We start from the raw sequence: 17466 nt of genomic DNA, 5'->3' as shown, positions 1-17466 counted from the left end.
AAGTTGAAACCAAAATAATTTGGAAATGAATTCACATTGCATTGTCCTGAAATAATACCAACACTGAAATAATAACAATTCTTAAACATAGAGAACTGCAATGGATACTTCAAAATATTTAGAAGGATTATTTTTTTTTTATGAATGAGCAGCATTTTTAGTTTGTAGAAGCAGAGCCATAACTAGGAAATCCTGAGTGGCAGTTTGGAATTGGGATTGAGGGAATCTGATGTACGGTAAGCAGAAAATTTAAAATTATGCTATCTTGATGTGGATGTCTTAAGAGGAGAAGGGGACAGCTACTTACCTTTTTGGGAAAAAAAGTGTTTTTAGATGACAAAATACACTATTCTGGATATATCTGCATTAACTGAAACCAAATTATTATAGAGTATGTAGGGAAAAGTAAATGCAGCTAGAATAAATTCTAACTCTTACACCTAAAGCTGTAAAGTTATAATTGCCTAATATATCTCTGATAACCTGACCAATCAGTTCCATCTGTGTATGGGAGGGTGTTTTCTTTTTCTTCCTAATATGTACTTAAAGGTATATGCTGGTCCCATATATATGTATTACTAATATGTGATCCAAAAGCAGCGTGCAGGAAAATCAGCATTTCTGAGTGTTTCTCATCCTGGTTTCTAAGCCTGCCCTTATAACTCTATATAGCCGTTCTCTGTTAGCTAAGAGATCCTACCCTCTGCAGATCGGTTTCTCACCCTGGTCAGGATGTGTTCTTCTGTATGCAGGGATTTCAGAACCGCTTCTCATATTTTCTCCAGTCCTGGTCATGGGTTCTCTCTTTCTTTTGAATGCATTCTATGCAGATGATATATTGCAAACACATTTTAGAGCTTTTTAACAGGATTTTATTTAAAACATGAATATTCAAAGATAACACTTTTCAAATACCAGATAAAAAAAAGCTAAAGTAGATATTTCCCCTTTTTAAAAAATGGGTTTCCCTAGTTATGTGAGAGGAAATTCTATCAGTGGCTAATCCCTGATGGAAATCATCCCTACAGATGATGGTGAGATGGATCAGTGTTGGTTGAAATTAACAAAAGAGTAGCATGCTTCTGAATGAAGAAGGAAGGCTTCAGGGTTAGTCTTATGCTGTGTTCAAAATGGTGTCCTGTTCTTTTCCCACAAAAATGGTGTCCTGGTTATGCGAGAGAAGTCCTGGAACTGGATAATCCTGATGGGAATCATCTCTCGGAAGATGATGAAATAAATCAGTATTTGCTGGAATTAGTGTAGAGTAGTTTCTAGTGTAGAGTGGCATACTTCTGAGTAAGGATTGTAGTTTTAGGTGTTTGGTCTTTAGCCAAATGTAACTGTCAAGTTCTGTTTTGAAATGAAGACATGTTTTAGGATAGCTGAAATCCTGATTTGGTTAAACACCTTACACCTTGCCCCCAAAGATCCATATTTTGTATAGAGCACATATGTTCTGAGTATCAGTTGGTGTATTGTGTGAGGTAGCATTTATCTACTGCTGATATTAAGACATTTTCCTTTGTGTTCGCAGGGGTGGACATTGATCCTATGACGCATGCCCGGAAGAAACAGCTCTTGCTTCTGAAATACTCAGCTGGTTCTGCTGGCCAAGCTTTGTCACCGATTGACGGTGAGAGAATGGATAGGACTGAGGTGGAGGGCAGCAAGCAAGGAAATGGTACTGAAGGGCAGAAAGTCCAGACTAGACTTGCCAATACAACTAAAAGCAGGAATTTGCAAGAACTCCGAAAGACATATCCCTTAAGGAAACGCCTCAGCTCCTCTGTGGACAAAAAAACCTGCTCCGTGCTACTCACCAGACTTGAGGATGTAGCTGGATCACTGTCAGAGGAGACTCCAAGGGTGATGAAAAGAGGTCTGGCCAGTTGCATAGATGACTTCAGACCTTCCTGCCTTCCAGAACAAGTTCAAGGAGCAGGAGCAGGGAAACAAGACTCTTCTATAGGCAAATGCCAGCTGTCATGCCTTGGGACTGAGGAGGAAGGGCATAATGTTTGCCACTCGGAGCCCAGAAAACGGAGACTAGCCTCCTTGAATGCTGAGGCAGTGAACAACCTGCTCTTTGAACGGGATGACAACTTATTATCTGGCAGGCGTTTTCGAAAAGATTCCCCCCAGATTAGTGGGATTTGTTGCACTAATAGCATATGTTGCAAAGCTCAGGGCTCATGGCCCTTGACAGAAAAACGAGGCACTAAAACAGCGAAGGGAAAGAACCAAACTAAATCAAGTCAGAAGTGTGCTCCTTATAACCAGTCCCTGGGCGGTGGCTTTGAAGGGAAAAGACGGGAGGACAAAGGAATTCCCTACCATCCTGCCCCAAAGAGATTGGCCAGTCTCAATGCTGCAGCTTTTCTGAAACTGACTCATGAGAAAGACCAACCATTAAAGCCCAGAAGTAAATCAACTGGAGAAAGCAAGATGGAAGGACACAGTTCTAAATCAAAACTCAAGTGGGCCAAAGCCAATGGAAAAAATTGTGTTAAATCCAAAAAGGAAATATCCTCTGTCAAAATAGAGGGTCAACAGAGCTGGCAAGGTGTCTCTGAGGGTGCATTTAGAAAAGCAGTTCATCAGGATTCTCCTAGAATCTATGGGAAAACGGAATCCATCAGTTACACACCATCACCTAACTCTTCTGAAGGCACAGAGGGTTTCTTTCACAGACTGCCTTTGCTAATGGGTGGGCAAGCTTCCATGAAGCCTGAATATGGAAGACCTGGAGAGAAATCTCCTACCCCCAAGCAGGAATTTCATCAGCCTTCCTTCCCAGTACCTCAGTTCCATCCTTTGCCTGTTCCAGGCAATCATCCAGATTGTGGCTGTCTCTTTGAATCGTCTGACTTGACGCCGTTGAATGGATTTTATGTTTATTATGGCCAAAGTGGATATAATAGTTACAGTCATTGCTCGATATACCCGAAGGATGAGTTGTCCCAGGCAACGGGTTGTGAGGGGCTTTTGGTATCTCCTGGTTCCCTACCGTCTGATCCCTCCTTTCAGCCATTTCATTGGTGTAGCTCTCCATATTGTTGTGGAGAGGGACCAGCAATTAACAGCTTCAGCCTTTGTGGAGTTATGCATGTACCCGAAAGCAGAATTGGTAGTGGGCATACAGGGCGGAATGGCTACCCTTATAAGATGCCTTTTGCAGCAGGTAAGTCTGCAGCTATTTCCTTTTGTTAAAAATGCTAATATTTACCGGCAATTGAGTCTTTGAATGAAGTTGTATCCTTGTTGCCAGTAGATAATATGTTTTCGTTGACTGGATGATTGGATGCTGGGATACCGTGCTGGCCTTCAGCATCTCTGAACCTGAAATAGCAAGTCCATGTAGGTTAGGTCATTTTTTTATTCACAGGCAAAGTTAGAGGTTGGAATCGGAAGAGTTCCCAGATGAAATCTCATGCTAAAAGGAGATACCAGTTGTGTCTACTTGAGCCGTGGTGGCTCAATGGTTAGAATGCAGTACTGCAGGCTAATTCTGCTGACTGCCAATTGCCAGCAGTTCAGCAGTTTGAATCTCACCAGCTCAAGGTTGATTCAGCCTTCCATCCTTCCGAGGTCGGTAAAATGAGGACCCAGATTGTTGGGGGCAATATGCCAACTCTGTAAACTGCTTAAAGAGGGCTGTGAAGCAGTATATAAGTCTAAGTACTACTGCTTGTAGCAGCCCAGTTGCTCCTTTCAGAGATCTTAGGCTCAATTCTCTTCTGGGTTGCATCAAGTTTGCACATGGGACATTTCTTACAAACGCATCTCCAATTGTTGCTTATATTTACCCCATCAACTAAAAGGTTGGCAAAACTTGCCGGCTGCTAATATAGAGATAATTCAATTCTAACTTGAGTAGCTTAAAATATAAAAAAGTTCAGTTAATGGAATGTCTTGTTCAAGTTGTAATCCAAACCTAGTGTTTGGCCTGTATGTGGTTTCCTTAAGCAAGCAACAAAGGCATAAAAAAAGGCAGATGTTGCAAAGGGATGCAAGAACTAGGATAACACAGAGGAAATGGCACTGCTTGAGGTTTCTGTTCTTCCCTGTTTCTGACTGAAGCTATGAGCATGACATGACCGATTCATGTTACACGTAATGTAGTACGGATAGAGATACTTGTTGGATGAGTAGTGTGCTGTTGTTTTTCCCAACCAGGTATTCTGCAGCTAGGGTGAGAGTGGCTAGGAAGTTGGGGAATTACAGTCCTAACAACTTTGCAAGGTAAACAGATTGAGGAGGCTGCTGTAGAAGGATGGAATATGTGGCTACTAGAAAAAATGTAGAATTTTTCCAGTCTTTTCTATCCTTCTCAACAGGGAGCCTTTAATTGCAGATATTTCCTCAAAACTCTCAAAGTTGATGGTCCAAATCTGGAGAGCACCATGTATGGGAGGACTGATCTACTCAAACAAATCAGTTGATTTAAATCCAGAGGAGCAATCTTTTTGACTATTCACTTCTTCTTCCAGTTTTTTTTAATTTGTTGGAGTCTAATTCTTTAAATGTACTTAAGCCTCTCTGAGGGCTTATCACAATTTGTGTGTTTCTGCGTGTTTGTATTTCTTATCAAAAATTGCACCACCAGTTTTGGGTGACTTGCCTCAGATTTCTGCAATATAATGGTTTCTGAGATTTATGGGCCATGATATAGCTCACAAGTTTTCTCTCCCTGAGCTAAATAGTTCTCCAAATATAAATATCTCATTCTCCAACAGTAGTACCCACAGTATAGACACTTAGAAGGAACACTTGCTGCCCATCAGCCCTAGACACTATCAGTTTAAACATGACTGTTTAGTTTTCCTTTCAACACTCATTCAACTCCCTTAACTCTACTAAAAAAAGTATTTTATTTCTACATATCTCATGTCATGGTTCAGCTGCCTGCACAAGCTACATGATGTCAGCCACTTTAAAGTGCTGTAGAAAGAATATTGTTGTTCCCTTTCTGTGCACAGCTCTGTTGTTCCCTTTCTGTGCACAGCTCTGCAAAGTCAGATTGCTTAATATACAGGTAATCTCAATTTACAACTACAATTGGGACCAGAGTTTCCATTGTTAAGTTAGGCAGTTGTTAAATGAGTCACATCCAATTTCACGACCTTTTCTGCCAATGAAGTGAATCACAATCACACTTGTTAAGTTTATAAGGGAAGCGGATTCATTAGCGGATTCAGCCAGCTTTCCTTATAAGCTTTGCTTGTTGGAAGCTGGCTGGAAAATTGCAAATGGTGATCACATGACCCCAGGATCAATCCAACGATACAGAATAATAGAGTTGGAAGGGCTTTAGTGCATCTTCTTCACTGTTCATCATCTATTCTTCTGATTCCCTTTTTTTCTTCTTCCACCGTTTGGTATACTTGCAACAATGCTTCTTGATAAATAGTCTGTCAATATCTCTGCGTGTATGACAGGAATGATTCATTGTAATTATTTTTCATGTCTTCCTATCCCGGCTTTTAGTTCATCTTAAATCCAGTCTACCTTTCCAGTTGTATATCTAATAACTGGAATTGCCCAATGGTAATCGCCTTGTGGTATTTCCGCCACTGAGCTTGAACATTAAGATCTTATTCACCCTTCTGATGTATTCACTACTGATCTTCTTGACTTCAGTGTGCTTGATGATGTCAGCCTGAAGGATGCGCAAATATCTGGGGATCTTCACCCAGACTCTTGATGTTACTTCCATAGGGCATCTTGAATCCTTCAGTTGTCACTATTTTTTCCCTTTCGATGGTAAGGGTGGCACATTTGTCTAGTTCAAATTCCATTACAGTATCTTGGCTGTATATTTGGGCAGCAGTTGCTGAGTACCATTTCAGATGGTGTTTTTCCGTGTAGATTGCCCATGTAAAGGAGGTGGGATAGCCTGGCAGATGTTTTTGAAGTGTGGTAGCCATGACCTGACTTGTTCAGTACTATTGACAGAGGAATCAATGCAGAGATGGTGATGATAGTAAGTCTTCTTGAAAGATTCTTCTCTTAATATTAATCTCTCCCAGTCTATTAACATTTGCCAGCAACCATTTCTTCCATTCTTGCCATTGATCTTTGCACAAAGCTTCTGATGTTTCCACTGACTCCTGTTATTTCTAGGCACTTGGTTATCCAATCATGTGTCAGCGTGTTGGATGACTTCTTGTAATCCATCCCAGCTACATTCAGGTTGGTCTTCCTTCTCTTGCAGTTTCCCAAAATCATCTTGTCAATTAGGAGCTGAACTTTTGTCCCTCGGCTGTTCAGGCAGTTTCCTTTCTGGCACCGTCCATTAGGGGCTGTTTGGATTGCATCAGCTACCATACCAGTTAGCAATTTGAAAATTATCAGTAAGCAGGTAAATAGCCTGTAGTTTGCCTGGTGCTGGCCGTTTGTTGGATCTTTCATTATCAGGTAGGTTTAGTCAGATGTTAACCAATCTTCATTTTGGTGCAATACTTCATTGCAGTATGTTGTTAAATTGTTTGGTGATGAGTGGGTGGCAAACCAGTTAAATGTTTCAACCCAAAACCATGCAGTTCATCTTCACCTGGTGCTGACCAATTCTTGATTTTTCTTGCTCATTTGCATATGAACTTAGCTTATTATTTTCTAGCCTGGTCTTCTGCTTTGGTGATGCACTGTTTGGCTTTTTTTCTTTCCCTTACTCATTGATTTTGCAGCTAAGGTCTTATAACTGCAGCTCTGCTGTACATCAATTGATTTGTGTTTTGCAGTGGGCTGGTGCTTATATTTGATACTACAGTATTGACATCTTTGAATAGTTGCCTAAGCTATTTTTTTGTAACAGGTTTTAATGCTGACAAGCTTATTCTGTTATTTTTGTGCTGTTCTAGATGCTTAGTTATTCCTCATTTAAGTTCTTTTTGTTTTCCAGTTGAGGATTTTGTTCTTTCTGAAGAGAAGGCAGAACAGAGGATGGCTGATTTGGGAATGTAAATGGTTCAGTAGTGATGCTGGCTTTATTATTACGGTTGGTCACACTGTCAACCAGACGTTTAGGCTGGATTTGATGTTTCTGCGTGTGTGTCTACCTATCAAATCCTTCCGAAGGACCTAGGACCAAGTGGAGCCATCTCTGCCTGTGCGCTTCCCACCAGCCAGCTGATTTTTGGGTCCCTGCCAGGAGGCGCGTGCGCATGCACAATGGATGGGGGGGTGCAGCGCCCCCTCTGTGCCCTGGTTTTGGTGCTAGGAGGCTTCAGGGAGGCCTGCTAGCACCAAAACGGGGATTGCGTGCACATGCACCCCCACGGGGGGACATGGGCAGGGGGAGTGGGAGCGGGGGGGTCACGCGCGCATGCGGTGAGGTGGGGGAGCATGGAGATCATGTATGCAGGCGCAGGGGGCTGCGGGGGGCATTGCATTATGGATATCAGCGCTCGCTTTCGGCACCTGAGGAAAAAAAAGGTTTGTCATTACTGACCTAGGATTTTTATCAGGGTGGATTTGATTTAAATCGAGTTGATTTAAATCACAATTTAAATCATGATTTAAATCACTAGTAAAAAGGCTTGATTTAAATCAACTCGATTTAAATCATCATTTTTAAAGAGCAACTGTCATATCTGCTACACCTTTGACCCACTGTTGACTCACTGATAGTCCCAGTGTTGCAGAATATACAGCCTCATGCTACATAACTAAGCTCCATTTCATGCTGAATAAACTAAATTATTTATGTATCTTAAATAGAAAACTATCTTACGATAGATTTTTACCCCAAAAGTTTTTTATTAAAATAAATTCGATAAAAATAAAAAAAATCAGATTTAAATCAAAAAAATCCGATTTAAATAAAAAAATCTGATTTTTTTGATTTTTTAAAAAAATCATTGATTTTTATCCACCCTGATTTTTATTATGCAAATCATGATTTAAGATTATGCATGTGAACATAGTAGCCTATATTCTCTTTTTTCTTGTTCTAAAAAGCAAATTGCTTGTTTATAAAAAAAGGAGAAACAGGAAAGAATGACGAAGAAGCCTTAAAAATAAATACACAGATGCTACTAGCCCATCTACCCACACATACTTAATGTAAATGAAAAAAGAAGAAAACTTCTTTAAATACTTCTCTTTCTGGTGCTCCTGTTCACAGTTTGCTAGGCAAGTAATCATTTTCAAATCTTACTGACAGATTGGCTGGGATCTAAGGATTCTTGCTTAAAGACCCTAACCCAGCTGTACCAAATTGCTATCCTCCAAGGAGCTTATTCTTCAAAGTTCAGAATTCACATGGGTCACTGAAGTTGAAGTCCAGCAGACCAAGAGGACATTAGGTTGGAGAAAGTTAGTAGATGTTTCTTCAAATGTAGGGATTATATTATTTTTAGATTGCATAGATATCTCTCTGGGTCCCTTTAATTTAAAAGCAGATTTTGAGGCATCTCTTAGTGCTGTGGTTAGGTAACCTCAGAACTAGAACAAGTGATGTCTGAGCTCTTTGGAGTAGAATCCAATGTTGCATATTGGTAACTAGAGCAGATGGCCATATCTTGGCAATCTTGGTAGATTCTGAGAAAACTAACCAGGTTCTGATCTTGTTAGTTCTTGAATAAAAGATCACCAGTCTCTAATCTCAGTATATTTAACTTTTAAAGTTTAAGAAGACGAAGGCAAACCAGCTCCATATGTTACCATAAAATCATCATGAATGTCTTCATGTAGTCACTGAGAGTTGAGTTCAACACGAGGAAGGTTTTATCTTCAGTATCAAATAAAGTAAAGGGCTCCAGTGCTGTTGTATCCATTTGTTCCTCTTGGCTCCCTGTACTGTGGTCTTCTCAGCAGGCCTGCTCTGCCTTCAGCTGGAATTGCTGTTGGTTGAGCAATTAAATTCCTTTTACACACACCTTTTACAGAATGTCCTTTTATATTCTTGTACAGTTCTGAAATCAATTCCTTCCACTTCTTATTCAGTACTATTTTTTATATATATCTGAAAACATTTATTTATAATAAATATAAGTGCCAGTTTCGCGTAATGGTTAAGGTACCGAACTAGAAGCTGGGCAATTTAATCCTGCTTTAGGCATGAAGTCAGTCGCAGCCCTACAAAGACAACAGTGGCAAATCATTTCCAAAACTCTTGCAAAAAAAAAAAAAACCCTGCAAGAACTCATCTAGGCAGTCACCAGGACTGATTCAAAAACATCCCCCTCCCAAACTTGAATATAACTTAGCTACAACTTTCAAAGACCTCTAAGTATAATACTTTCAGCATTGAGATGCTTCCGATTTTACTCCCCCACCCCCAAAAAAGATTGTTTACTTTTTTTAAAAAAAAAGTTCATAACCCTCCCCAAACTACATTAGAATTGTTTTCTCTCATATCATAAAAAAAACCATTTAAAAATAAAAATATTCTAACTTCCCTGCCCTATCATCCTTCCCCACCAAGAAAGTAAATTTCAACCAAATACAAGACTGGTGATGATGACTAAAATCATCATCAAAAGTGCTTGTTTTTCAGTTGCTTGGAAGAATCATAAACATTTATATTCCCAGCTTTAAACTAAGGAAAATAAGTTATCTTATCCTCAGCCAAACTATTAATCTTATCTACCTATGGACTACTTGACTAGTAGTGGGTCTCCACAGGTTCAGAAAGGAGTCTGTCAACTGTAAGTAAAATGCTGGAACTAGTGTCCTTTCCTATGCAAAGCAGATTCTCTATGATTGTATTATATACTCTAAAGATCCAAAAAGTAACTATTAAAGTCTGCCAAGTGGATCATTGAATTGCTGACCATTGAATCGCTATAGAAGCCATAAATGACAACTAATGATACCATTTTCCCCAAAGGCAAATTTTCAAATATTTATAAAATCTTAAAAACTGTTTTAATTATTACTTTATACTTCATTGATTTATATTCACTGTTTATACAGAGGATATAAAAAGTCTGCACACCACTGTTAGAATGCCAGGTTTTTGAGATGAAAAAAAAATTAGAGCAAGTTAAATCCGTTTCCGGCCTCCAGGGGGTGGGGAAGGCCGTTTTCGCCCTCCCCAGGCTCCTAGAAAGACTCTGGAGCCTGGGGAGAGCAAAAAAAACGGGCCTTCCGGTCCCACCAGAAGTTGGCAAACAAGCCATTTCTGGCCTCCGGAGGGCCTCCGGGGGAGTGGGGAAGGCCGTTTTCGCCCTCCCCAGGCTCCAAGAAAGCCTCTGGAACCTGGGGGTCGAAAAATGGGCCTACCGGGCTCACCGTGCCATCATGTGCCAAAAGTGGGGGAGAACAGGGGGTCGTGTGTGCATGCGCAGGGGGGTGCGGGGTGCATTGCATTATGGGTGTGGGCACGCGCACGCTAACTCCTTGCGCTCCCGCTGCTTTTGGCACACAATGGCAAAAAGGTTAGCCATCACTTGCCTATAACATATAAGCTGTACAATTCAATTAGAAAACAAACTGAAATCTTTAAGGGGAAAAGGAACAATAAAATGTACAATAACATGGTTGCATAAGTGTGCACACCCTTAAAGTAAAATTTTGTTGAAGCGCTTTTTGATTTTATGAATGCAATAGAACATTCAGTCTTTTGGAGTTAGAGCCTATCAGCATGGCATATCCTGCCTTGGGAATCTTGCTTGCAAAATCACTCCAAATCTGTCAGGTTGTGCTGTGCCCAGCTCTCTTCAGGTCACCCCACTGATTAAGGTCCGGGCTCGGGCTGTTCCATTCCAAAATTTTGATCTTCAGATGAAGCCTTTCTTGTTGATTTGGAGGTATGCTTTGGGTCATTGTTGTGTTAAAAGATGAAATTCCTCTTCATCGTCTTCAGTTTAGAAGAATTTTGCTCCAAAATTGATTGATTTTTGGAATTGTTCATAATTTCCTCCACCTTGACAAAAGTCCAGTTTTAGCTGAAGAAATGCAGCCCCAAGCCAAGTTTCATACCATGCTTCACCTTGGTCTCATCAGAGCATGACACATTTTCCCATATGCTTTTGTTAAATTTGATGTACTGTATTTTTCAGAGTATAAGATGCACCAGAGTATAAGACGCAGCTTAGTTTTGGGGCAGGAAAATAGGGGGGGGGGGAGAAATCTACCTACCAGGTATTCATCTGGCTAGCATCCTTAGTCTGCTGGGTTTTTTTCCCCTGCTTGGGGATAAAAAAACAGCTTCTAAGACACAGCTGAGAGGAAGCAACAATGAGAAAAGCAGGCAAAGCGGGGGGGTGGTGGGGGTGGGGGTGGGGGAGGAGATCACTTCACTCGGCTAGCGCCTATTTAGGGCTGAAAAAAAGCTAAAGAACAGCTGAGAGTCGGAGCAAAGCATGGAGATCGCTTCACTCGCTAGCGCCTCGTTAGGGCTGAAAAAAAGCTGCAAAAAACCTACACTCGGAGTATAAGACACATTTTTTCAAATTTTCAGCCTCTTTTAGGGGGGAAAAAGGTGCGTCTTATACTCCGAAAAATATGGTAAGTTTTTGTAAAATGTAGCTAGTCTTGGATGTTTTTCTTTGTAAGAAATGGCTTCCATCCTGCCATTCTGCCCCAGACATACGAAGAATACAAGAAATTGCTGTCACATGTAGTACACAACCAGTACTTGCCAGAAATTCCTGCAGCTCCTTTAATGTTTACGTAGGCTTTATGGCAGCCTATGGGACCTGTTTTCTTCATTTTTTTTCATCAATTTTGGAGGAACACCCAGCTGTTGGTAATGTCACTATATGCCATATTATCTCTATTTGTTGATGGCTGTCTTCTCTGTATTCCATGGTATATCCAATACCTTGGAAATTGTTTTGTACCCTTTCCTGACTGATACCTTCCAACTTTGATGCTTTATAAGCTCTTTGCTGACCATGACTGTTGCTGTAAGAGGCAACTGAGTATCAGAAAAATCCTACTAGAACAGCTGAATTTTATATGGAGTCATCAGAATCACTTTCATGGATGGCAAGTGCGTACTGGCTACTATTTAACATCAGTTTGAATGTATTTGGTTGATTTTGAGCACAGCCACATCCCTGCTTATAAAAGGGCATGAACATCTAGGCGACCACATTATTCTAGTTTTTTATTTTTTATTTTTTTGCCTAAAAGATTTCAGTTTATTTTTCAATTTATTTGTACAGCTTATATGTTTTATATTGACTCAATATAAGGAGTCCTTCCTTCCTCTGCTGTGTGAGTGAGAGACATAGTTTGAGAGGTAAGCATGTAATTTGCATGTGCAATTCACAGCCAAGTGTCATTTTCAGCATCTCCAATTAAAGCAGGGACTTAGCAGCTGTAGTTCTAGGGATGCATATTGCACACCTTGTCAGCTTCTTTGAAAGCTGCCTAAATCAAAAGTAATATCAACTACTGTACAGTTCTCCTAGAGCAGTGCCCCCCGCCCCTGCTTTTGGGTACCAGGGACTGGTTCCATGGAGAGAGGTTTTTCTGAAGACCGGAGGGGGTGTGGTTTTGCATGCTGCCTGGATCCCGTGGATGGGGCTTCACTTGTTTCTGCGATACGATTTCTGGCATGCCACAGACCGGTGCCAGTCCACAGACCAGGGATTGAGAACCCTTGTCCTAGAGTCCTCTTTAGCAAAAATTACTGAGGTGAAAGGGATAGAACATGGGTCCTCAAACTACGGCCACATGCGGCCCGCTGAACCAATTAATCTGGCCCGCGGAGCACCACAAAGTTGCCCCGCCCACATCACCCAACCCACCCTTCAGCAGAGTGCAGGACTTGCCTTCGGGAGACCTGCAGGCTGGAACCAAAAGGTAAGATCAACAATTTTAGCCTGCAGAATGCTTGTGGAGGGGGGGGGTTAGAAGAGGCAAAAACCAGGCAAAAATGGCCCATTTTTTGCCAAAAAACAAGCCATTTTTGTCTGGTTTTAGCCTGCAAAATGCTTGTGGAGGTGGGGGGGAGTGAAAGGAGGCAAAAAACCAGGCAAAAATGGCCCGTTTTTAGCCAAAAAAGGAGCCATTTTTGCCTGATTTTAGCCTGCAAAATGCTTGTGGAGGCGTGGGGGGGGGGAGTTAGAAGAGGCAAAAAAACAGGCAAAAATGGCCTGTTTTTAGCCAAAAAAGAAGCCATTTTTGCCTGATTTTAGGCTGCAGAATGCTTGTGGAGGTGGGGGGGGAGTGAAAGGAGGCAAAAAACCAGGCAAAAATGGCCCGTTTTTAGCCAAAAAAGGAGCCATTTTTGCCTGATTTTAGCCTGCAAAATGCTTGTGGAGGCGTGGGGGGGGGGAGTTAGAAGAGGCAAAAAAACAGGCAAAAATGGCCCGTTTTTAGCCAAAAAAGAAGCCATTTTTGCCTGATTTTAGGCTGCAGAATGCTTGTGGAGGTGTGTGTGTGTGTGTGTGTGTGTGTGTGTGTGTGTGTGTGTGTGTGAAAAAGCAAAAAAACAGGCAAATATGGCCCATTTTTCACCTTCACTACCTCCACAAGATAGAGGGGGGGGGAGAGAGATAGAGAGAGGGAGAGAAAAAAGAGGGAGTGAGAGACAGAAAGAGGAGGAAGGGAGGGAGAGAAGGAAAGAGAGGGAAAGAGAAAGAGGGAGAGAGAAAGAGAAAGAGAAAGAATGAAAGAGAAAGAGGGTGAGAGAAGGAGAGAGAGAAAGGGAGAGAGACAAAGAGAGACGGACAGAAAGAATGGGAGAGAGAGAGAGAGGAGAGAGAAAGGGAGAGAGACAGAGAGAGAGGGAGAGAGAGGGAGAGGGAGAGAGACAAAGAAAGAGACAGACAGAGGGAGAGGGAGAGAGAGAGAAGGAAAGAGAGAAAGAGAGAAAAAAAGAAAAAGAGAGAGAGAAAGAGAGCGAGACAAAGAGAGACAGAGAGAGATTTCTCAAGCTCCTTGGGGCTGAGAAGAATTGCAGCAAAACTGAGTTTCCTGAAGTAGACCACTAGACTCCTAAACAACTGAAAAAATGATCTAGTAAAAAGAAAAGGCAACCAAAAGAGCAACATGCAAACAAAAGTAAATAAAACATCCCCAGGAGCAAAACAGATTAAAATTTAATTTGTGTGCATTGTTCAATGGACTGTTAAATTGGCCCACCCAGTCACATGACCTAGGCACGCCCACCTAGTCACATGACTACCTAGCCACGCCCTCCCAGCCGATCCAGCCCCCCAACAGTTTGAGGGACTGTGAATTGGCCTCCTGTTTAAAAAGTTTGAGGACCCCTGGGTTAGAATTACAAACATTTCAGCAACTGAACTGTTTCCCATTTAGAACCTAATTATCCCAAATTTATTAGGCTACTGACCTTTTTACTTTATTTTGTATAGCCTTCCTGTGATCCCACGGGGAGGCAGATCTTCTCACTGATAACAGAAAAACTTGTGAATTGGTGGTTTGAATAACCATTTTCTAAATCTCAGTCTTGGAATAAACTATTAAAATACCTATAGTCCATCCAAAAGTTATTGCCAAATTACAGGTTTTAAGGGGAGAGAGTTAATAAATGCATGTTGAGTAATTGTATTTGTGCAGTTAACTAATTTAAAGTTAAATGCAAGCGTGCCTCAGCTCAAAAGTGTCTGAAAAGGTGCTATCCATTTGTAGAGTAAAGGCATTAGGTAGAAAGGCTAAGGAAGGAGTTAGAGAAGAGCCTACTGTGCCATAGAGAACAATAGACTGGCTTCTGTAGAGCCAATTTAATATGTAATCTGATTCAAAAAGAACACTTCTGGTGTTTGCATAAGTGGGTTCCAGTGATGTGTATTTTACTTCTTTTGTTGCTTGTGTATAGAATTCTAATTCAGACTATTTAAAACACTTCTCTTATTTGCTGTGTTGGAAAATTCCATACCAGTATCTCTAGTTCAAAAGCTACAGGACTATATAATTCTAATAGCGGTTATTTAGACAATTAGTTGATAAAAGAGGTATAATTTCTTCTTCTCAGAATGGCAGGTGCCTCTGTGGACATCATTTTCTGGCTGTGTGCAACCATGCTGTGAGAACAATTTTAAGATTGCAGGAAGGGATAACTAATTCAATTAAACTGCTGGAGGATTTTAGGTAGATCAAAGCAATATTTAAACTAGGACTGTGGGAAAAATGGGTATTATGACTTACTCGTTTTGCAAGAAGGATACTGCCATTCAAAGAGAAGCATATGGATAAAGACTGTGTGACTAAACTTTTTTTTTTTATCTGCGGAATTATTGATTTCCCAAAATCCTGTCTTGCACTGAAGAGTTAATAGCTATATAATTCATTTGTAAAATTAAAACAGTTTTACTTAGTTGGCTATAGCTAAGTATTCAGAACTGAGATCGTGTTTAATGTTCTGAATAATGCAGAAGCATGTTTGTAGCCTAATCAGTGAATGCTTTCCCTAGAAAAAAGATGAACTTGCTACATGAAGAGTTGTATCATTCTTTGAACACTAAAGGTTCAAGTGGTAGTAGAGTAATTTGTGCACTGCTTCCAGCTTTCTGTGACTAGTAAACAGTTGCTTTATAGGGAAGATGGACAGCATAAAATAAAGGTAAAGTGAAGGTAAACTAAACTAAAGTAAAATTAAATTAAAAAAATAAAATAAATAACAAAACAAAACAAAACACTAGCTAGAGAAATTCCATCTTTGTTGGATCACAAGTAGAAAATTATTTCTTCACTTTCTTTCCCTGAGTTATGGGGTCCTTCGAGCAACAAACCAGTTTGAAGTTATAACATTTGTATATTTTTCACAAGCACTTTTTCCCTGATATTACACCTTGTCCCAAATACAGGTAGTCTGTGACTTAAAACCATTTGTTTAGTGACTGTTCAAAGCTACAGTAACACTGAAAAAAAAATGATTTAGTTTTCACACACGACCATTGTAGCATCCCCATGGTCACATGATCAAAATTCAGGTGCTTGGCAACTGGCATGTATTTATGACAGTTGCTCTATCCCAGGGTCATGTGATCACCATTTGTAATCTTCCCAGTTGGCTTCCAAATAAGCAAAGTCAGTGGCAGAAACCAGATTTTCTTATGGACCGCATGGTTCACTTAATATCTGCAGTGATTCACTTAACTGTGGCAAAAAAGATCGTACAATGGGGTGCAACTCAGTTAACAGACTTACTCAGCAACACAAATGGTGGGCATGGCCAGTTCAATGTCACTCCTGTCCGGGACACCTGTGGGTGCCTGAGCCAGTAAAAACGGGCTCCCGAGCTCTGTTTTTGGCTGCCACAGCCTCCTGCAACCCTCCGCCAATGAAAATGGAGCTCGGGAGGCCGTGGTAGCCGAAAACGGAGCTCCGGAGCCCGTTTTCACTGGCAGAAGCACTGCGAGCCGGTCCTTTGCTGTTTCCAGGGTGGCCCCGCAGGCCAGATCTAAGTACCCCACGGGCTGGATCCAGCTCCAGGCCTTGAGTTTGACACCCCTGCCATAAGAGGAGGACTACCTGTTCTGTCTCCTACTTTTTTGCAAGCATATAGAGTTTCCTGCCTGAGCATGGGATTGGAGTAGAAGGATCTGCAAGGTCCCTTTTCAGAAAGAAATAGTATCTCTCAGTTCTCCATAGACCATTCCCTGCTTGAGATACTATGTATGCTTTGAGAACATCTCAATCATGCTACGTTCTTTAGATCAAGATCAATGGCAATATTCTTTTTTTTAAATAGTTGTCGAGATTTCAGCAGAGGCTTGTTTTTATCACAGCTTGCATGTCAATGAACTTTCTTGCTTTCTAGGGACTACATGAGGCATTATTGATTTTTATGGGTAGTAATACCTCTGCTCATGTAAAAATGTTTCACTCATCAGGGTGAAGGATGCTTCTTGTGGAATTGGTCAGGCGTAAGCCACTTTCTATCTGTACTCATTCCTGCAATTCAGAATCTTTACATTAAGATGATGACTCTTATTCAAAACGTATTTTATAAAGTTTGCATACTTCAGGCCACATTCTGTGTTCTTGAAAATCATGACCAATGTCAAGCATGTTTTACTTTAACTGTTTATGTGAAGATATCCTTCATATTAGCACTGTATCAGGAGCTACTTCCACATAGAGCTGTGGAGTGATCTAGATTTGAAAGAAAAAGGTGACAGAGAGCACACATGGAGATGCATGGCTCACCTGTTGGCATTTCCTTAGGATAATTTGTCTCTTCCTGAGTTGCGTGAGCCCAGGAAAAAGAAGTTTTGTTATTTTAAGCAGGTACAATACGTAGGAATGTGTCCTCATGGACATCTAAGTCACCTTTTCCCCATTTAAATCCAGATCTCTGCACAGCCGTATTGAACTATTTTGATTCCCAATTCCATTATTCCCGTGCTCTAATTTTTCTTGAGATACTGAAACTATTTGATAATTATTCTTGCATTCATGCATATTGTCAGGAAAAAAATAAAAGATTTATCCCACTGTTGATTAAACAGAAATGTGGTCATTCCATTTTGCTAGTGTGGCAGGAATTGATGGCATGATTTATAGTGTGTAAAATATTTCCATTTGAAACATTCCATTTTG

General features: G+C 40.8%; 1 protein-coding gene across 2 annotated transcripts in view; it reads left to right on the top strand.

The window, feature by feature from the left end:
- BAHD1 (bromo adjacent homology domain containing 1) overlaps positions 1-17466 on the top strand; it is a 69542-nt gene that overhangs the window by 32779 nt on the left and 19297 nt on the right. For both annotated transcript variants that reach the window (XM_070940113.1, XM_070940122.1), the window contains exon 2: positions 1535-3181. In XM_070940113.1, the coding sequence (XP_070796214.1) occupies positions 1552-3181 (1630 nt within the window). In that variant the 5' untranslated portion in view covers positions 1535-1551. The remainder of the gene's footprint in view (positions 1-1534; positions 3182-17466) is intronic.

The sequence above is a fragment of the Pituophis catenifer genome, unplaced genomic scaffold (assembly GCF_029215685.1).
Source record: "Pituophis catenifer annectens isolate HBS135680 unplaced genomic scaffold, rPitCat1.0.hap2 SCAF_1, whole genome shotgun sequence".
Lineage (NCBI taxonomy): Eukaryota > Metazoa > Chordata > Lepidosauria > Squamata > Colubridae > Pituophis > Pituophis catenifer.
The sequence above is the reverse complement of the archived record's forward strand: the minus strand, read 5'-3'. Positions and strand labels throughout refer to the sequence as shown.